At 39.2% G+C, this 19,299-nt stretch overlaps 1 protein-coding gene across 1 annotated transcript in view; it reads left to right on the top strand.

Annotated features, from left to right (window-relative positions):
• Positions 1-2,026: 2,026 nt before the first annotated feature.
• The window catches only part of LOC124855645 (sphingosine-1-phosphate phosphatase 1-like), a 40,812-nt gene continuing 23,539 nt past the window's right edge, over positions 2,027-19,299 (top strand). The window contains exon 1 of the mRNA XM_047345645.1: positions 2,027-3,407. Coding sequence (XP_047201601.1) covers positions 2,691-3,407 — 717 coding nt within the window. The 5' untranslated portion in view covers positions 2,027-2,690. The remainder of the gene's footprint in view (positions 3,408-19,299) is intronic.

Below are 19,299 nucleotides of genomic sequence, written 5' to 3'. Positions count from 1 at the left end.
TTTGTTTCTTCCTGGGTTACTGTGTTAGATGTTTTAGTTTGTCTTTTCTGTTGTCTCCCTGTTTATGTTATTTTGGTAGTCTCATTGTTTACTTGTTTCTGTTCACTTGGATGTTTTCTGTTACCACCCTGCACTCCCTGCTCATCTGTGTTAATTAGTCTCTCTCCCACCAGCTGATCCTGATTCCCCTCTGAACCTCCCTGTGTTCCTTGGTCCATTTTCCACCCTACCTCAGTGCTTATACTCCCTGGTTTTATTATTCTCCACTGGTTCCGCCTGAAAACCACCCCCTTTACTACAGTTTTCTACCTGGTTCCATGTCCGTTACCCAGTCCGGTTTACCCTTGTAAATTGTTCCAGTTTGCTGTTGTTATTATTAATGTTATTATTATTATTAAAGAAAAGCTCTGCAACTTACCATGCTGCTTTGGAGCATTGATCTGCAATGTCCGAAAAATACTCAGCATTATATCAGATCTAATGACAAACATTTGGTAAAAATGTTAAATGAACAAGAACTAGCTGGAGCAGGGAACTTATTTTATCATTTCTATATGGTGAACTATGAACATGAATTAATTCATTTTAACCTGGCCAAACTGAATCTGGAACTAGTTTTTGTTAAAGGTGAACTGATACAGCTGCGTAAACAAACACGGTGACGTGTTTTGTTTGTAATCCTCAGGGAGTGCTATAAAATTCAGACCACTTTTTGGAAAAAATAAATGAAAAAAACCCAAAAGACTATGAAATAGAGTTGAAGAACATCTGCTGCAAATCTAATCAGTATTTTCAAGCTAGACTCCATGATCAAAAGCAATCATCAAGACTTCAATTTACCACTTTAGATCAGTTATTCACGGTAAGTGATTTATGTCCAGTTAAAAATCCTGAGTTAGTATAAGTCAATGGTGATCAATAACCTATTTCTTTAAAATTAACAAAGACAGTGGTTTGACAAACAGAAGATAATGTTTTATCTCCAAAGAACCATTCATTTCAAACTTCACGTGCATAAGAGATTAGAACTTTCAGAAATTACAAAAAATGCTTTGCTGTTTAGAAGGAAAGCATCTAGATGTTAGCTCCTGGAACACAATATTGTATATATGTTTAATTTTGTTTCATTTTTTTCTCTTATTTATTCTTGCAATTTTTATTCCCTCCTAATGATTTCTTTTCCTGTCATCACATAAGAAATCACCTCTTGGAATCTGTCTATAAAGTTGACGTTTCACACCAGAGCATTGCAGGTACCCATGCAGCAGGGTGTATTGTGGATGATGACTTTATGGAAACCTGTTCTGTTTGTGTGTTTAGACAAAACATGTTAGCCTTTCAGAGTTGCCCAGAGGTTTAAATGCAGGAGGGCTTTTTTCTGTCAGGAGCTCTGGGACTGTCCAGGACACATCTACAGATGTTGATGAGTTGGTTGTTATACCAGATTTAAAATCCAGGTTCAAAGATAGTTTATTGATCCATTAGTCAGATAAGCAGTCCTTTTCATTACCTTTGCATTCCTTTGTCACAAGCCTTTATTTTCCCAAACTCATTACATTATCTGTAATGAGTCTGACTGACAGGAAGCTGTAGGTAGCATCCAAATAATAGCCTGAGTAAAGGGATATTTCACAGCTTTTAAAGGGGGCATAATGCTCTTAAGTTTTTGGACTGTGGGAGGAAGCCGGAGTACCCGTTGATCCATCCAAATCCATGCATGCACATCACAGAACATGCAAACTCCATGCAGAAAGACCCAACTGCGCCAACATGTAGCCCTTTTATACTATATCTAAATTTCAATTTCATATTCATAAAATATTTTTCACAAACTAAAAATAAAGGTTTCACATGCACTTATTTTAAACAATCTCTCTTTAAATTAAAATACCTTAATCCAGTATTCAAAACGTAATTTACTGATATATTTGTATATGTATTTTACTATACTGAGATGATCAAAAGTGGTACAGATTTATTACCTTCTTAAAACGGTTCTTGAAACTTACTTCAGCAACCTGAGAAATGAAAACCGAAATGCATGACAAATATGTGGAAAAATCACTTGTATAGTGAGCGAAATTTTTATTAAAACACCCAAAAAGCTGTTTGTCCGAGCTTTTTGAGTGTTTTAACAAAAATGACACTCACAATATGTCGGCGACCCCAACGTACACAAAACACGCTCATGCGGCGTTTTAGTCATCTATTGTCTGTGGGTTAGTTCTCTGTCTGCAACCAGGTGCTCGGAGGGACACGAGAAAATCGCCAACAAGGAATGTTTGTGACGTTACGATCCTGATGAAAGATTTGCTTAAATATAATATTCTTAGTGTGCTAGTTAACATGTTAGTGACAGTAAATATTTACTGTAAATTATTTGTCAACCACATATGAACGTGACAAAAAAAAAATCCAACCGCACTTGAACGCACCGGAGAAAGTGTGTTCCCCTGAATCTTCCGTCTCTGCATTGCTGCTGTGACAGAGCATACCACTATCTTCCATACTGTTATATATGTTTTACAGGTCGTCGTCACTACTTTCTCGGCTCTCCTCATGGTTCGAGGTTCACCTCAGATAGCTGCCAAAGCCAGCAGACGCCAGCCTAGGAGCTAACACCCACCGCTCTGAGGAAGTACAGAAGTCCGTGTTCCCTTCTGCGGCTCGGCAAATAGAGCCATCTCAACATGGAGAAAATTAGGGAACACTTTCGCTACCTCCAAGACCCACACCTTGTTGCCCGCTTTCAGCATATTTGCGGGATACACGGCAATTTTTCAGAATCCGTTTCTGGCGATAGGTCGACCTCTGACAGCTGCAGGTTAGCGGAGCAGGCTCACTCTCTCAACAACGGGGCTCTCAATCATTACACAGCCGGGGAAACTGGAGATGAACATTTGGCCGGTATGGGAGTTCAGAGGAGGAACACCTGTGTGACCGAGCCTAGAGAACTCGAGCATGAAATGGAAGATTCCCCGAACGGAGCTCCTCTGTCCGGCGGCGGAGAAAGTCTCGCCGCGCGGGGCAGCACCCTCAAACCCCTCCGCAGAAACTCGCTGACGGGCGAAGCGGGGCAAGAGTTTGTCATCGAGAACCGCTTCTTGTTCTACCTTTTCACCCTCGGGACCGAGCTGGGGAACGAGATGTTTTACATCACGTTCTTCCCTTTCATCATGTGGAACGTGGACGCTTTTGTGAGCAGACGGTTGATCATGGTGTGGGTCTGGGTCATGTATGTGGGGCAGTGCACAAAGGATGTGATCGGGTGGTCCCGGCCCGCTTCTCCACCTGTGGTCAAAGTGGAGATGTTTTACAACTCTGAGTATAGCATGCCGTCCACCCACGCCATGTCAGGGACAGCCATTCCCTTCTCTCTGTTCTTCATGACCCACGGCCGCTGGGAGGTAATCACAAATTCACATCAGACTGTAACACTGTTGGAAATGTGAAAACGAAGAAGTGGTCAGGATCCACTTCCTCTCTAGGCAGCATTATTTACAGAGGAAGTTGCATTAACGACATCAGCAGGGCCTTTATACTGTCGAGTCAACATAAGAATATCAGCCCAATGACGAATGAGGCCTTAAGTAGAATTTCAATCAGTCAGTTTTGTTCACAAGGAACTGCCGAAAAAAATAACTTGATCTACTCTTAGGGTCACATTGTGCTTGAAATAAATTTAAATATGATTCTGCCACTGTAACATTGAAAGTATGAGGGTCTTTCTCAGTACCAAGTACACTATATTGCTGAAAGTTTGTGTCTACTTTTACATGTAGCTACATAAACTTTGATATCCTATTCTTAATCTATAAGATCCAGTTTGTGATGGACCTACCGTTGCCAGCTATAGCCACTTTAACTACTCTGTAAACATCTTCCACAGCATTTAGGAGTGTGTTCATAGATAAGAAAACCAGAGTTGCAGTTGTTCAGCTCTAATTCATCACAAATGTTTTCAAGAAGGTTGAGGTCAGGGTCCAGTCAGGGTTTTCGACACCAAACTTTATACACCTGCAGCCATGGAAGTGGTTGGAACACTGGAATTCATTAAATTGGTGGTGTGACCCAATACTTGAGCAATATAGTGTACTTTGCAAAATTACTTGTACTGTTTCACATTTTGGCACATTGCAACCTAAAACATTCAGGCATTTAATAGGAATTTAAAACCAACACAAAGTAGTGCATAATTATTAAGGGTAAGGAAAATTATACAGTTTTTAGTTTTGTTTGTTTTGTTTTTTTAAGCAAAAATTTTAAAAGTATGGTGTGCATTTATTTAGAGCCCACTGAGTCAATGTCAGCATTGGCTGCTGCTCCAGCTGCAGGTCTTTTGGGGTCTCCACCAGCTTTGAATGTCTACAGACTGAAATTATTGTTCATCTACTTTACATAACAGCTCCAGCTCAGTCAGACTGGATTGAAAGCTTTTCAGTTTTCAAGTCCTGCAACAGACTCACAAGTTGTATTTAAGTCAAATTTATTTATAGAGCTAATTTCATACTACCATCATAGAGTCGATGTGCTAGGAAGGACATAAACATAAAAACAACTTGACTTTCCAACATGTGGTTAATTACTATTGCATATTAAAAGGAATTGTCAGCTCTTTAAAAAAAGAAAAATACAAAATGGCATTTGTTTTTCAAGGCTTTAATGAGAATACATTTTCTGATTGTTAATGAAGTTATCATTTGGCATTTGAAATGTGAACCTACACATGTTCTGAACAATCACCAATCATTTTTTGAGTGTAGGACTCTGGGTGTGCAAAAGATAACTATATACACACATTTAGAAAAAAATGCATTTTTAACATTCATAAGTAAAAAATAAAAACAACATAATATTTTATTTATATCAACAGAACTTTGTACTATCACTATTATCTACACAGCTGGTAGTTCCATATGGAACTGTTTAAAGCAGTGGTGGGTGACTGTTGGGATAGGAGGAGAGCATTTCAGAGGTGTTCCAAGTAGGTGCGCTGTCGGCTCTTTTTGGAATTGCTGCCAGGTCATTTATGGCTGCTGCTGGTTAGCACACACCTCCTTGTGGATTATGTAAATGTTGGTCACACCAGTGTCCACAAGATGTTGAAAAACCGTGATGGGCCACCTCTTTGTTTTCCGGTGAACTGATCTGCTGCCAAGCATTTGATCAGAAGTGTCAACTCCTCACATGTACATGTTGTATTCTGTGGGGATGGAGACTCTGGTGCAGGGGGCTGTTTTGGGAAGAATCTAGGTGGTGTAGGAGCTGCTTCATCTGGGTCGTCCTTTATCTTTCATCGCTGATGTAGTGGTGCGTGGTGAGTAGAGCCTCTGCATCTTCCTCTCCCTTGTGGTGGTATGTAGTCACCATGGCTGGGATCACTGCAGGATGGTTGCTCATCAGCTGAGAGAACATTGTTGGAAAAATGACCTGGAAGTCGAGCCACAGGCGATTGGTAGACAGTGCACACAGCTGGAGCTCCAAGGGTGGAAGGAGAGGCTGTCATTCGGTGATGAAGATGCGGTCTGTCCTTACAGCGAGGGAAAACATATGACCTCTGCAAACATTCAGATTTTAGACTGATTTTAGGACTCTCCAGAGTCCTTCTAATGAACCAACTACTTGATTCAGGTGTGTTGAAGCAGAGATACTAAAAGTTGCAGGACACCAGCCCTTGAGGACTGGAGCTTGACTCCTGTGTCCTACAAGGTGAACCTCCTGGTAGACAACAACTCAAATCCTATCCAACCTCTAATTGGTTCTCTTCCAGGATTGCCCTGGATGTAACTCCTTCCATCTTCCTATCATTTCACCAAGCTCTGACAAGCTTCCCTATCCCTGCTGAAGAAAAACATCCTTCAGAGTTAGGTGGACATCCATGTCTTGGTAGGTCTGCAGTTGGTCTATCCTTATTCACTGTTCAGATGACACATTAAACAGACCTCTGTGAGATGTTCTAAGTTTGGGATATTGTTTTAGAACCTAACCCTGCTTTAAATTTCACCACAACTTTCTCTCTGACCTGCCTACTGTGTTCCTTGGTCTTCAGGATGTTGTTTGTTGTTTCTTCTGAAAGTTGTAGGTTTGATTCCAGCTTCCTCCTGCCACATGTCAATGTGCCCTTGGGCAAGGGACTTCGCCCCAAGTTACCTGCTGATTTGGGTATCTGTATGATCGTGTGAGTGTTTATAAGTGCGACTGTGTGATTGTGGCTTCTAGTGCAAAGCACTTTGAGTGATCGGTATGACTGTAAAATCTCTACATAAATTCAGTCCATTTACCAGTTCCCTAATGTTCTCTAACAATCCTCTGAGGCTTTCACAGAAAAGCTGCAATTATAAATGCAACTGGACCCTGTTTCCTAATCAAGTGACTTCAAGAGGGAATTTTTGATTGTTGTGCCAACCCGGACCTTATACAGACTGTTAAAAGTAAAGGCCGATGGGGGTACAATGTAAAGTTAAACTGATTTCTCTGTGGGAAAACACTGGCAGATGGTATGAACATTAATACAAGCAGCACCAGAAATTCTCGGTAATACAACATGTCATGAATGGTCATTAAGCAGTAACAATACTCTTCAAAAAAGCCAGATAAATAAAAGTACAATTTCTATTTTAAGGGTGAAATCAGCCAAACTATGACTGTAGTAATACAGGATAATAGAGGCTGAGTTGGGTGCGATGACCATATTGAATGAAGTCATTTCCAAGTCTACTTTGTATGTTTTGCAGCAAAGAGTTTTTGAAGTTATCATAGGACAGATCACTAGAAATTAGATTAACCTTGGCCTCTGACTATAGTCATTTGAAATATTAATTTTATTTATGATTTGTGAAATAGATGTAACTACGGATGCTTAAGATTTTGTTTATTTATGGAGTGCAAACTCACAAGTATAGCAGTTTACATAACTGGTCAAATTCATATCTAAACATTTATGAATCCGTCCATGGGTTAGGGGTGTGATGCAATATGTCCTGTTTAACACATCAGCTTTTTAACTGAAGTAAATTCATGCAAAGTGATCAGTACCTATAATTACCAAGCTTTACCAAGTTAATTGGTATTGTGGGTACAAAGGACTGTGTGACATACAGTATGTTCTACCATGTCTGGGGACATATTCAGTCACCCAGGACAGGTTAACATGTCTGAACTAGGGGGACCAGGTGGGACTTTATAAAAGTAATTTATCTAATTAGAGGCTTTGTAATGAATTGGTCATGATTAAACACATTTTATCAAATAGCAATATCTGAGACAATAAGTAATTAAATTAAAAAATATATTTTTTCTATTTACGGTAATTGAATTGTAGTTGATGACTGAATCCATAAATAGACATATGATATTTATTATAACGATGTACAGCAGTTTTTACCTTGAATTAGTGGATACGAGAATGTTGTGGCTTTGCTTTTGTGCAGTGTTTCATCCATCCATGCAGATCCAGTGCAGTTACATTGAAAATGCCTCAGGGCAAGTAAACCAGCAGCTTTACACTTTATATTCTTCTTAATAATGTAATTATGCTGGCAGAAATGGTCAGTATTTAAGTTATAAAACAAGTTTTCCTTCCATCTAGTTCTACATGCTCACACATACATCACACTGCAGAACTCTTTCTGAAGAACAATGCTCCTACTTTGTCCTCCCCTACCTGACAATCTTTGGTTCTGGTTATGTTTTAAACTTCATTATCAAGAATGGAATCCTCAATAATTTGTGCTTCCCCACTCTACTGCATGGCCCTTAGAAAAAAAACCATTCCCTATCTCGTTATTAAACTTAAAAAGAGTGTATTTTGTGATACAGAGCTTTGAATTATTTAATTTGCCACGCTCATTGCATTTTAGTGGAAATGTGACTTTACATCCTTTAGTCTGCATGCTGCATAATTAACCAAAAGGCAAAGATAAAGTAAAAACAGAAAACCTTTGTTGATTGAAAACATGCTTGCATGGTGTTGGGATGTTTCATTCTACCACAAATATTTATGGGTTTAGGCTTTAAATGTTGGGTCTCCGTAGTAATACTGATTTATATTGTTTGCTGCCAAAAACACTGCTTTCAGGCGCGATGGGTGGTATAGCGGCAGAGTGCGCGAACCATATACAGAGGCTTTAGTCCCCAACGCAGCTGTCCTGGGTTCGAGTCCCAACCCTGGAGACCCATGCTGCATGTCTTCCCCTCTCTCCATCCCACTTCCTGTCTGCTTAACCAAACACCACGAGGGAGAGGGCGCGTGACACAGCTTGTATATCACTTACTTTCACTTGGGTGAGGATGTTAAGTTTGACAGATTTGTGTATGTTTTTTCCTGTCACTCTGTTGCTCCGAGTTGGAGTTGAGTAAATACCACCGATTCACTACAAATATAATCTCAAAGCAAAAACAAACCAATCCAATTGATATAAAGAAATACAGGTCCTTCTCAAAATATTAGCATATTGTGATAAAGTTCATTATTTTCCATAATGTCATGATGAAAATTTAACATTCATATATTTTAGATTCATTGCACGCTAACTGAAATATTTCAGGTCTTTTATTGTCTTAATACGGATGATTTTGGCATACAGCTCATGAAAACCCAAAATTCCTATCTCACAAAATTAGCATATTTCATCCGACCAATAAAAGAAAAGTGTTTTTAATACAAAAAACATCAACCTTCAAATAATCATGTACAGTTATGCACTCAATACTTGGTCGGGAATCCTTTTGCAGAAATGACTGCTTCAATGCGGCGTGGCATGGAGGCAATCAGCCTGTGGCACTGCTGAGGTCTTATGGAGGCCCAGGATGCTTCGATAGCGGCCTTTAGCTCATCCAGAGTGTTGGGTCTTGAGTCTCTCAACGTTCTCTTCACAATATCCCACAGATTCTCTATGGGGTTCAGGTCAGAAGAGTTGGCAGGCCAATTGAGCACAGTGATACCATGGTGAGTAAACCATTTACCAGTGGTTTTGGCACTGTGAGCAGGTGCCAGGTCGTGCTGAAAAATGAAATCTTCATCTCCATAAAGCTTTTCAGCAGATGGAAGCATGAAGTGCTCCAAAATCTCCTGATAGCTAGCTGCATTGACCCTGCCCTTGATAAAACACAGTGGACCAACACCAGCAGCTGACACGGCACCCCAGACCATCACTGACTGTGGGTACTTGACACTGGACTTCTGGCATTTTGGCATTTCCTTCTCCCCAGTCTTCCTCCAGACTCTGGCACCTTGATTTCCGAATGACATGCAGAATTTGCTTTCGTCCAAAAAAAGTACTTTGGACCACTGAGCAACAGTCCAGTGCTGCTTCTCTGTAGCCCAGGTCAGGCGCTTCTGCCGCTGTTTCTGGTTCAAAAGTGGCTTGACCTGGGGAATGCGGCACCTGTAGCCCATTTCCTGCACACGCCTGTGCACGGTGGCTCTGGATGTTTCTACTCCAGACTCAGTCCACTGCTTCCGCAGGTCCCCCAAGGTCTGGAATCGGCCCTTCTCCACAATCTTCCTCAGGGTCCGGTCACCTCTTCTCGTTGTGCAGCGTTTTCTGCCACACTTTTTCCTTCCCACAGACTTCCCACTGAGGTGCCTTGATACAGCACTCTGGGAACCGCCTATTTTTTTCAGAAATTTCTTTCTGTGTCTTACCCTCTTGCTTGAGGGTGTCAATAGTGGCCTTCTGGACAGCAGTCAGGTCGGCAGTCTTACCCATGATTGGGGTTTTGAGTGATGAACCAGGCTGGGAGTTTTAAAGGCCTCAGGAATCTTTTGCAGGTGTTTAGAGTTAACTCGTTGATTCAGACGATTAGGTTCATAGCTCATTTAGAGACCCTTTTAATGATATGCCAATTTTGTGAGATAGGAATGTTGGGTTTTCATGAGCTGTATGCCAAAATCATCCATATTAAGATAATAAAAGCCCTGAAATATTTCAGTTAGTGTGCAATGAATCTAAAATATATGAATGTTTAATATTCATCATGACATTATGGAAAATAATGAACTTTATCACAATATGCTAATATTTTGAGAAGGACCTGTATAGTATCAGTCCAGTCTAATCCTATAGAAAGATTCAAAGTCAATTACATCCATTGCAATTCAATCCTGGACAATGCTACTTCATATAGTTTTGTCTAAATTTCCCAAATAATGAATAGAATGAGATGAATATATTTTTAAAATATATTTATTGTTAGAGTCAAAGTAATAACACTCAATGTGGACTTGAATGATTATTGAAAAAAATTGTATCTAGTCTCTTATGGAATCAGCTGTCTTTTTTTTTTCACAAACATAAAATCTAACTACTAAAGGGGAAATAATGGAGAAAATTGGGACGTAACGTTTAGATTAGCTTGATTAAAGATTTAGGTCATTTATCAAATTGTCTCCCTCTCTGAAAAGTGAACTCAAGATTTTTACTCAGAATTTGGATTTTTCTCAATATCCTTTTTAAAATTGAGGGGAAAGTTTAGAAAAAAATAGAGGAACGAACTCCCAAGTGACTCACCTTTGCTCCTTCAGCTCTCACCATCTGCTTACCACCAGCTGTAAAGAAGATATTGGCGTCAGCTATTTTTTTTTTGGAAAGGAGTTTGGACCTAAACAGGCGGAGCTCCCAAAGTCCTGTGCGTCTGGCACTGGCCATACTGGTCCCCTGTCCTGGACTTCAGAACTCAATTGTACCCAGTTAGAAAAAGCTAAGGATTGGTGAAGGATTAAAGGGTTTAACGGTTTGGGCTGGAGCTATTAAATATTTTAGTAATCAAGTTATCTATTCAATAATTGGTCAAGTAACCGGATTAAAATCATGCTTTCTTCAACAGATGTGGAAGTCATGATCGCTTTACAAGAACATCTCAGCAAGGTTACAGTCTAACTTATTTTCCTCTCCAAGTTTGCTGGAAATCTGTGCTTAAGACTCTCGCTCACATTTGAACCTGGGTTGGTTAATGAAGATCCAGGATGAGCCATCTGCCTGTAGCTCCAACAAAAGATTTATTTGTCAACGGGTAAAGCTGTTTCGGGGCTTCAACACCAAATGTGGAACCAGATCCATTTATTTGTGTTGATTCTCCCATCAAAGCACAAGTGGAACACAGCGCCCACTTTGGTGTGGAGAAACAAACAATTTCTTGCAGCTTGCACTTCATCTAGGTCACAGATGACGAAGGGATAAAGAGCTCGACCCATATATGGAGGCTACAGTCCTCGCCGCAGCCGTCATAGGTTCGAGTCCTGGCCCATTGACCTTTGCCGCATGTCTTTCCCTCTCTCTACACCCCATTTTCTGGCGGCTAACTTACAAATTAAAGGCCACTCTAACCACAAAATTAAAAAAAAACAGTTGAAATGTTTTGAACTTTGACCATTGCTCGCTGCAACAGATACTTCTGCAATCAATAGAGAGAGGATATCTATCAAGCTCCACCAGACAGAGCAAAAGGCCACCAGTCATTGTGGAAACCAAGCTCCTCCACAAGCTTCACCCTGCTCTCTGGATCATAGGATCTCCTAATTTTCTCCCAGTGTTTTTTCTCTTCCACTCTGTCTCAAACACACATATCCATTAGAGGCTGACATTTTTTCGGGAGTCCCATGGGTCACGGGATTCCCATGGGAATCCCGCGGGATGGGAGATGGCATCAGTAAAGATCACGTGATTGGGACGGTACAGGATAAACAATTAACGGGAGCAGACGGGAGCGGGAGCTAACCAATAGGAGAGAAAATAAACTAGGATCAATTGTCCTTGGAAATGTAAAACTGAGACTTTGTTATAAACTTTAAGAAAAAAAATTTGGATCGACGCCGCCATTGTGTAGTTTTTTTCCAAGAAGCCTATACTATAATGCAAGTCAAACGAACTACACGACCCACAAGCCAATAGTGCTTCTGCTCGATGTTTTCCACCTGCTTCAGAATGAAGGGAGCAAACGCAGGTGGAGAACTGGACGTGGTAAAATTGGACTTGTAACGTAAAGTCAGAAGTAAGGACTTATCTATTAAACTCATAGAGCTGACAAGAAAGTCGCAAATATTACCAAACTTCAGGAGAGTTGAATGTAGTGGTGTTAACACGCAGTCTGCTGCTTGTAAAACGTGTTTAGTTGTGATCAAGTTCACCAGTGATTAAGGGACACTTGTAAGGCAGATTCTGGATTAAATCAGCTCTGCATCTCTTCATTCGTCAAATGAAAAGTACCATCATGTGTCAAGTCTCATCTGACCAACAAAACTGCTCCATGTGCACTAAAGAGTTAAGAGCCTTTGTCACAGTAGAGGGGAAAGGTACGGAGCCCGGGACAGGACATGGGGGATTTTTTTTTGTTTTTTTCGTCCCCACGCAATCCTTTTGCGTTCAGCATTATGGAACAGCAGCACAGATGGCAAACTGCTCATAAAACAAACAGCACTGATATGTCATTGATATGGTTCATTTGTCATATGCAGGTTAACACGCAGTAAACAATGCGATTAAATGTTTAGGATAAGAAGAACCATTCAAATCACGATAAAAACAAAAACACTAATGGCGTGCCAAAAAAAAAGTACACATCATGCAGCAGTAATGAGCAAACAAAGTGTCACAGATGTGGTTTCGTCCAGCATTATTGTCCAGAGTTCAGTAGTTTGACAGCTTGTGGATAAAAACTGTCTTTTAGTCTGATTGAAGATCTTTTTATTTAAGGCCGATTTCAAAATAAAACTCAATAAATCTCAAAACGGGTGTAGTGTTTGTTTCATTTTTGCAGTTATCTGGTTTGGAAACTATCCCACAAAGTATTGCGAGATAACGCAAAGACTATTGCGTGAGAACGCAAAAGAAAAAAAATCCCCCTTTGTCCCCTCCCGGACTCCGTACAAAGGCTTCATTAAGGGAAGATATTAATTAAATATGTTGTGAAATAGAAAAAAATTGAATGTACCATTAAATGTACAATTTTTTTAATACATCATTAAATATTAAGTGTACCACTAATTACGTCATGTCGTCTTTAAAATTATACTTAATTTTTCAGTGGCACATTTAATTGCATAATAGTCCATTTCATGATATAATAGTACATTTATTGTTTCTAATGATGTATTAAATAAATAAATGGTATCTTTAATTTAATGGCACATTTCATGTTACATTTATTTCATGTTACATTTACTTCACTTATGGGACATTCACTACATTTATTTATTTAATGATAATTTTATTGTATTAATTTTGTCCAGTTTGACCCTCCATTCTTGATGCCTGAATAGGAGGTCATGTCAGAATTTGAATCAGGTGTTCTGGAGCAGACACACATCTAAAACTAGCAGGGAAGGGGTCCCTGAGGACCAGGGCTGTGAACCATTGAGGTACAGTTTCTAAATTATGAAGGTTTTGCCTTTTTGTCCTTTTGTTCAACAAGTACAGTTCTCTTGCTAGGTGGATTTTTCTTTTGTTTCAACTTGAAACATAAAAGTGATGTCATTGTTCAAAGGAAACAATCACTTAATAAATAAGTAAAATACAACTATGTACATTTTGTTTATTCAGCTAAGATAGGCATGGTCTGTTTCCTTGTTTGATATTTTATTATTTCTTCATTATTATTATTTTTACTTTAACTGGCCTTTACTACAGCTAAAAACAGGGACCTAAATGGTCCTTCAAACAAAGAAATTGCCAAAAGACTAAATGAAGAAAACAAAAATGGGAGTGGCACAGGAGTGGGAGTCGTTCTAAATGGGAGCGGGACGGGAGTGGGAGTCAATTTACCAGGAGTGGGACGGGACAGGATTTTTTGTGTTATGCTGGCCTGGGATTGGGATGGGACAAGACATTTTTCTGTGGGAGCGGGATGGGACAGGAGAGAAAATCCACTCTCGTGTCACCCTCTAATATCCATACAAACAATCCCCAAGTTTGAAGGTCATACAAGTAATGGCTAACAATTTAATAATGCAACCTGTCAACTTTATTGCTAGACTCAATACAGTCCCTCAAGCAATTAGGATACCATCTCCAGATATCCTCTTTGTAGAACTAAGTTACCCTGGCACACATGTTGGTAGCTTCTGCATATGCTATGCCTGGTATGCTGTGACAAGACAAGTGAAAAAAACAAACAAAAACAAGAAGCACTTCAGACTTGACTGTGGACTTGATTGGGCATCATTTCTTGGTTCTATGTTTCTCTGAGTCTATTATTGTCATCCGTCTCTCTTCTCAGTACTGACATCACACAGATTTCACTGCTACTTGGGTAGCCATTAAGGGAAAAAAAATCTATTTTAAACCCTTTCTTTACCTTTTCACAGCAGAGACAGTGTTTTATGATTTAGATACAATTGGCTAGATATTAATAACACTGTCCTGAGCAGTCTATTGAAGCATGTTAGTCTAAGATCTAATATCAATGGAAAAGAGATAGTTTAGAAGCCAAACAGATTAAGATCTTTACTTTAAAGACTGTTATTTGACATGTACCCACATGTATCCAAATTAACAGTAAATTCATAGTCAAAGCATTGCATTTGGAAATTTTCAGGAGCACAGTCTGTGGAATAAAAGATTATTTAGTTCAGTGCAATGTCACCTGGAGGCCTTTTGCAAAGTCTTGATCAGCCTAAAATTAACATTGCAACATAATTTGGATTTATCACAGTACAAACGTATATTGTGACATTTGAGATCCTTTCTTGACTATAATAACATTCAACCCTCTAACGCAGCTGCAAGCAGTGAGCCAGACCCTGACACTCCAAACAGCAGGACAACAGTTAGATTTTGCAACCATTTCACATAAACCAACAGTAGGCATGTAACAATATAAAAATTTAGTAACATGTTTATTGTGTGCAAATCCAGTTGTTAATATCACTGTTATGTTAAAATATGTAACAAAATAAACAAAAATTATTATTAAATAAATGCTGTACAGAGGGACCAGGAATTTCATTAACATTTAAGTATTAAGGCAACATGAGACATATATAACTGTTTGAAATGAACTCAAACAAAAAAGCAATAGCACAGATCAAGAATAAAATCACTGAGTGAGTTATTTAAAACCAAATTATTCATCCTTTGATTAAAGTTCCTCATCCTTCTTTTTTGGATTGTCAGCCAAACTGTAGCCTCCTTAAAAGCTGAGCAGTTTTGATGGAAATGTGCTGAACCCTGTCACCCAGAATGATTTCATCCTAAAAGTCTTGTTTGTTTAACGTCTTTTCCTGATGATCACTCCTTCATCCAGTTTTCCTTTACACACATCGTACACTAAAATATCGTGGGTGGGGTAGAGGGCAAAAGAGAATTTGAGTTTCCAACGAAATAGATGCAGAAAGGTAATGCTTGCTATGGGAATTTGCAGATGGAACAAAGTATGATATTTTGAATATATTTAATATATTGTCAAGCCATGTATGCGTCCATATGTGTGCATCTATGTTCACGTTCGAGTTTGTGTGTCAGCTAACTCTTTCATTCCCGGCCCTTATCAAACTAAAAGAATCCTATCAAAATCAAAGAACACAGAAGATAATAGTTTTCAACTTATCCATATGCCCATATCCACAAAATAAGGTGATTCAACAGGTGTTAGTTTACAAAAACCTAGAATTTTCTTCAAAGAAAGGTTTCTTTTAAGCATCACATTGAGGGCCTGATCCAATCTAATTTGATTTATAAAGCCCTTTAAAAGCCCTCAAAGGAAACAAAGTGCTGTACACTACAAGTAAGAGTAACACTTATAAATATAAGAATAAAAACAAACAATAAAATAAAGAAGCAAAAAAACATAAAATCAACTAATTAAATCGTAGAGAAAGCCATAGTAAAAAGATGATTTTTAAGTGAAGATTTAAAAGCAGCTAATGAGGAGGCCTGTCTGATAGGTAATGGGAGGTCATTCCATAACTTAGGTCCCACACAGCAAAAGCCTGATCTCCTCTGAGCTTAAACCTGGTTCTGTGAACATTCAGAATAATCTTAAAAAGGTTTGCGTGTACGAAAACACACGCAAACTTGTTTGAGTGTGCAAAGCTGATCTACAAACCAGGTGCTAATCGAATTGCATGTGTAAAATTAACAGCACAGCAGACACAATCATTTTAGTGCGTTTGCCTTCATGATTATGCGAAACATATGATATGACCAAAACTTACAAATTTATGGGAGGGGGATATGCAAATGTTTTTCCTCACCACCCGCAACGCGACTTATCAAACATGAAACGGGTGCTGTTTTTGCGGGTGCTATGTCTAAGTGTTTTACGAAAAAAATCAGGGTTAAATAGAATCCTTAATTTCGGTATAAATGTTTCTCTTTGATGCAATAAAAACACTTATCACAGCAACATTTTTATCAATACTTGTTAACAGAGACATTTTATACCAACATACAAATTTATCTTCTCTGTTAGGTTCCTTGTATCTTGCAAGCTTAAGATTTGTCGCTGACTGTAGTTTTCGTACACATCAATGCAGCTTCTTATTGAAAGTGCCAATTAGAATATTTGCAGCTGGTCTAAGTTTCAGGGCCATTTTAAGTAATATTACCTGCCAGCTATGGTTTATTCTAAAAATAGGAAAAGGAATGATTTGTGTCTCTGCTCTGTTCTCTCAAACCCCCAGTCGGTCGTGGCAGATGGCCGCTCACACTGAGCCTGGTTCTGCTGGAGGTTTCTTCCTGTTAAAAGGGAGTTTTTCCTCTCCACTGTCGCTACATGCATGCTCAGTATGAGGGATTGCTGCAAAGTCAACGCCAGTGACTGTCCACTGTCTCTACATGCTCATCCGGGAGGAGGGAATGCTGCAAGTCACTGACTGGATGTAATCTGCTGGGTTTCCTTAGATAGAAAAACTTTTTATCCAATTTGAATAAAAAGCTAACTCCGACTGCACTGTTCAATTGTTAGGATTAATTGGAATGTATGAACCTGACTGTTGTGAAGTGCCTTGAGACAACATGTGTTGTGAATTGGTGCTATATAAATAAAACTGAATTGAATTCAATTGAATTTGACAACTGAATGAAGATGTGCCCTTACTGGAAGCAGCCAGTGATTATAGTGCTTTTAGAGTGCCAGGTGTTTCAACCAGTTTATTATATGTCGTCTGTTTCAACTTGTTTTTTTCATGTGGAGCTGTTTCACCGCTGCCTTGACCACAATTTCCTCTTAAGACATTTTGAGTGTCAGAGGGATTATTTGGGGTAAATAAAGGTAAAATAAAAATATATATATGTTTCTTTATATATTCACAATACAGTGTTTCAAATGTTACAACTAGGGAATTCTTTCTCCCATTAGTGGTGGGTATTTGATCAGGATACTGCTGACAAGCTGAACTATTTATGAGGACATTTGAGTCCAGGACACATTAGAAGACAATGAGATCCCTGTATAGATCCCTGCAAAAGAAATTTTAATAGTTTTACAATCCTTATTTAACTCTATTGGCAATATAAAACACAAACAGCTGTATTCTGATGATTTAGAAAAATAAGCTTATAGCAAGAGAAAGACTTTTGTTTTCTTGACAATTGTTCAATAAAAAGGAATCTACTTTAAAACAGAAATGGTAAATGAACTGAACTTATATAGCACCTTTCCAGTCATACAGACCACTCAAAGCACTTTACACTAGAGCCACATTCACCCAATCGCACTCACTAACGCTCACACATTCATACACCAACACACAGAATGGTAGGCAACTTGAGATCAAGTGCCTTGCCCAGGGGGACATCGACATATGGCAGGAGGAAGCTGGAATTGAACCCACAACTCTTCCTACTGAGCCACAAGCACCTCAGAGGATAATTCAGCCTTTACAATTACTTTAACAATGAAAGAGTGAAATGTCAGGGCAGGGGAGGGGGGGTTGTCTACTAATAGAGGTCATTGAATGGGAGGAAGAGTACACCCCTGAACAGGTCAACAAGCTATAACGGGAACACAAAGACATGCACACTTCACACACACTTCAGAGGGACCAATTATCCTAACTTGCATATATTCGGTCCCTGAAGTCCTTTAAGAAAATGCATGCAGAAAGGCCCCAGGTGTGATTTGGGCCCTGAACCTTCTTGCTCCAAGGCGACAGTGTTCGCTTGGCTCTAGGAGTGGACAATATGATGTTAGATTGTGAAGGATTAGAATGTATCCACAATCTGCTAAAGCAGAGAGATCGTGAGATTACTCAGACACATCACCTTCATTGTGTTACCTCTCCTTCAGCTTCATATATTAACTATTGTTTTGCACGAAGGAAATAATTACTGGTCCTATTGGTTGCCTTGGTAAAATTTTGTAATAAATTCTAGTTATTAATTGGGTTATTAAATGTAGTTAACATCTAAACCATATTCAGATACCATGCTATCAAACACTTAACACGAGATTATTGTCCAATAAACGCATCGTCTCAGATGTGTCACCTCAGGTGCAAGTAGAGGGGATATGCCAACAACCAAACACCATAAACTGTAAAACGTAGCTGTACTTTGGCCTTTATAACTGCACAAGGAAGGATTTTTGAAGTTTTTTATAATCCTCACTCCATGCAGAACGAAACTACAACAGCAGCTTTCTTCTTCCAACTCCTGTTAGCTGCCTAACCACTAAAACTACATAAGTAAACATGTAGCTGGATGTTTGAGCCTTCATGATGGCCTAGTTTGTCCATTTAGCTTGTTACCAACTTGTCAGATTTATTGGCATACTGGCCGTGTATCCAGTGGTCTGATAACACCTGGCAGAACCTCCCGAATAATAACAGTTTTTATTCCCTCTGCTTTATTGCTTCAGTACAGCAAGCTTTACAGTGTAATTATTTATACAATATAACACATTTAGGTGAAGGACTGATAAGAGTTCTTCCATTATGCTCGAGTTGTAGTCAGTCAGTGAGATGTTTGAGTAGGTTTGCCATGTTCAGCCTATTTCAAGTCATCCCACATCATTTCAGTGAGTCAAGATCTGGGCTTTGACTAGGCCCAGGATTTTCCATTTTCTAATTCTCAGCCAGTCCTCGATGGATTTACTGGTGTGTTTTGGGTCATCATCATGTTGCAGGGACTTGTTCTGCTTCGGTTTTCAGTTTTTTGCAGGTGGTCTCACATTTTCCTCAAGTTCCCTCTGATAGATTGCAGAGTTCATAGTGGATTCTATGATGGTTATCAGACACTTCCTCATCCATGCTTTAATGCTGTTATGAGGTTCTTTTCCTTCAGTTATGTAAGTAAGGAAAGTAAGAAAATAAATTAGGCTGTGGCATTTCAAACATTGGTTGTGTGTTTATTCACACAATTG

This window comes from Girardinichthys multiradiatus, chromosome 19 (assembly GCF_021462225.1).
Source record: "Girardinichthys multiradiatus isolate DD_20200921_A chromosome 19, DD_fGirMul_XY1, whole genome shotgun sequence".
Lineage (NCBI taxonomy): Eukaryota > Metazoa > Chordata > Actinopteri > Cyprinodontiformes > Goodeidae > Girardinichthys > Girardinichthys multiradiatus.
Note: the sequence above shows the minus strand (reverse complement) of the source record. Positions and strands in the feature narration are given on the sequence as shown.